Raw genomic sequence first — 2,267 nt, forward strand, 5'->3', positions numbered from 1 at the left:
ACTGGTGTATGTCTGCGGCAAGCTGACCCTTCCACCACTGCCCCTCCGATTCCATTTTCCCATCCAGAGCTGGTGAAAAGAACGGAGTAGTATAACCCTGAAAAGATCAAAGCGTGCACGACGCTGGGTCAAACTTCTCTGGTATCAGAAGCGCCGGGGGTTTTAATTGGGATTAGGACATTAATCAAGTGGTTCGTTTAATTTATAATTAGTCCAAAGACGGCAATTGGGGGGCAAAGGCATCCATTATGTTCATGCAAACTTGCTCCAGTTTTTCTTACAGCCCGGAGTGCTTATGCTTTTTTTTTCTTATTTGACGACCCCTTGCCGAATTCATGGCTTGAACAATTATCACAACCGCAACAATATATTTTAAAATAACCATACTTTTGTATAACTGTATATACACACAACTGTGCAGACAAGAAACGACTGATAATTCAGGTAAACGTGTCCCACTGAAAACATTTCCAAACACTAAATTATCTTATCGCCGAACTTTGCCTGCACGCGCGACTCTGACTCATCCCCGTAGCCTGAACTTCCAAAAAATCTCAGCCACGCTGTTGCTCAGTCAAAACCCAACATAGTTTTAGCAAACAGTGATAAAGCTGTTAGTCAAGCGATCTACCAGAAACGCAAGTCTATCGAGCACATTTTTACAAAGTACTTTACTACAATCACCTACCATGCACTGCTGGCGAGTGACTTCGCAACTTTCCCGTAATAATATTACTATCACGAACGAATTCGGGCGCATCAAGATTTCCACGCCTGACTTTGTAAAACTGTATTTTAAATTACATTACATTACAACGAAAAGCCAGGATACACAGATGATTATAAATACGGTCGGCAACACGTTCGTGGTCCGTACGCCAGAAGACAGTTATCATTAGCTAGCAGTCTGGCTAATGTTATTGTTTAACCGAACATGGGAAACATTTAATTCCCAGTTCGGACGTTTATCACTGAACATACTGCGTTTCAAACAACATCACGAAACAGAACAACTGATGGTAACATGGACCTCAAAACAATTAGCAACATGCATGTAGCGGTCAGATACACTTACCACTCAAACAGCAGTTCTCCAGTCCCCTTTGTTTCACACCAACATCCTGAATTTACAAATTCCTCGTTCAACTTTCTTTTTGGTTTCTTATCAGAGAAAAGCCGAGGAACGAGCCTTTTCTCGTCCCTGGAACAAATACCACGAGTGCCAAATAGCAGAAAAGTGGTTTATCCGTCGGTTTAAACGTGTTTTCCACTTTATTGCCTTGTTTTCCCACTGTCGTCCTTCCCCACGCGTTCCTTCAATGGTGTGTGGTTAGGCTACCACAGCTGCTGTTGCGGTGAGAAGCTCGAGGAACTCATGGACCTGCACACGAGCACTGCAGCTCCAGGGTGCCTCTGGGAGTTGTAGTCCTAAAAGCAGCGTCTCCGTTAATAATTAAAAGTTCATAGGGGGTTTCTATAGTTCGAGATAAAAAAATAATAAGCACATCACATTCTTTCCTTTGCCAAATAGCTTACAATATAACGAGTTTTAAAAATACTCTTTTGAGTGTTGTTTTTGCGTGTGCTAAGACTGTCCTCAATACAGGCCAATCTGTGATAGGCTGAAAAGGAAATCTGATAACGTTTATCATTAAATAAATGAAACAATAATTTTAAAAATGTATTTTGTGTTTACTCTGTTTCCCTTTGTCCAATATTATATTTTGTCTAAAAATCTGAAACATTCAGTGTGACAAATATGCAATACTAGAGGAAATTGGGAAGGGGGCCAATACTTCTTCACAGCACTGTACATTGCTCAAAGGCAGGAGTGGCAAATCTTATCAGAAAAGGGCCAATGTCTGTGCAGGTTTTCATTTTAGTCAGCCACTACGACACCTGATTCAGCAAATGAACGAATCATTTTCTTCGATCAAGACCTCCATTTGTAGAATCGGTACTATTCGTGCTGGGCTAAAACAGAAACCTGCACCCCACACCGGCCCATTTCGGATAAGATAGGATACGCCTGCTCAAAGGAATAAAATAATTGCGCAAGTGCGACCCCAATGGTGGAGCAGGCACACTGCAGTTTTCCAGCAGCAGGAGTGTAACCAGTGCAGTTCGTCAATGCTTTAAGAAAAATTCACATCTGCGCAGAGAGACGGCACTGTGTAAAATAACTCGGGCTGGTAGACCACACATCTCCCGAATTAAAAGGAGGACAGAATGGACTGACAAATACATCTGGGCAATTTAAAATAAAA

At 41.9% G+C, this 2,267-nt stretch overlaps 1 protein-coding gene across 2 annotated transcripts in view; it reads right to left on the bottom strand.

The window, feature by feature from the left end:
- Nucleotides 1-1,354, bottom strand: part of LOC118222834 (cyclin-J-like) — a 20,351-nt gene extending 18,997 nt beyond the window's left edge. The window contains exons 1-2 of one of the 2 annotated variants that reach the window (XM_035408722.1): nt 1,076-1,354; nt 1-69 (exon numbers count right to left, since the gene is read on the bottom strand). The exon at nt 1-69 is cut by the window's left edge and continues 14 nt beyond it. In XM_035408722.1, the coding sequence (XP_035264613.1) occupies nt 1-55 (55 nt within the window). In that variant the 5' untranslated portion in view covers nt 56-69; nt 1,076-1,354. Of the gene's footprint in view, nt 98-1,075 lie in introns of both variants that reach the window. The other variant, XM_035408721.1, reaches the window with a different exon arrangement.
- Between the last annotated feature and the right edge of the window lie 913 nt (nt 1,355-2,267).

Source organism: Anguilla anguilla, chromosome 3, assembly GCF_013347855.1.
Source record: "Anguilla anguilla isolate fAngAng1 chromosome 3, fAngAng1.pri, whole genome shotgun sequence".
In the NCBI taxonomy this organism is placed as follows: Eukaryota; Metazoa; Chordata; class Actinopteri; order Anguilliformes; family Anguillidae; genus Anguilla; species Anguilla anguilla.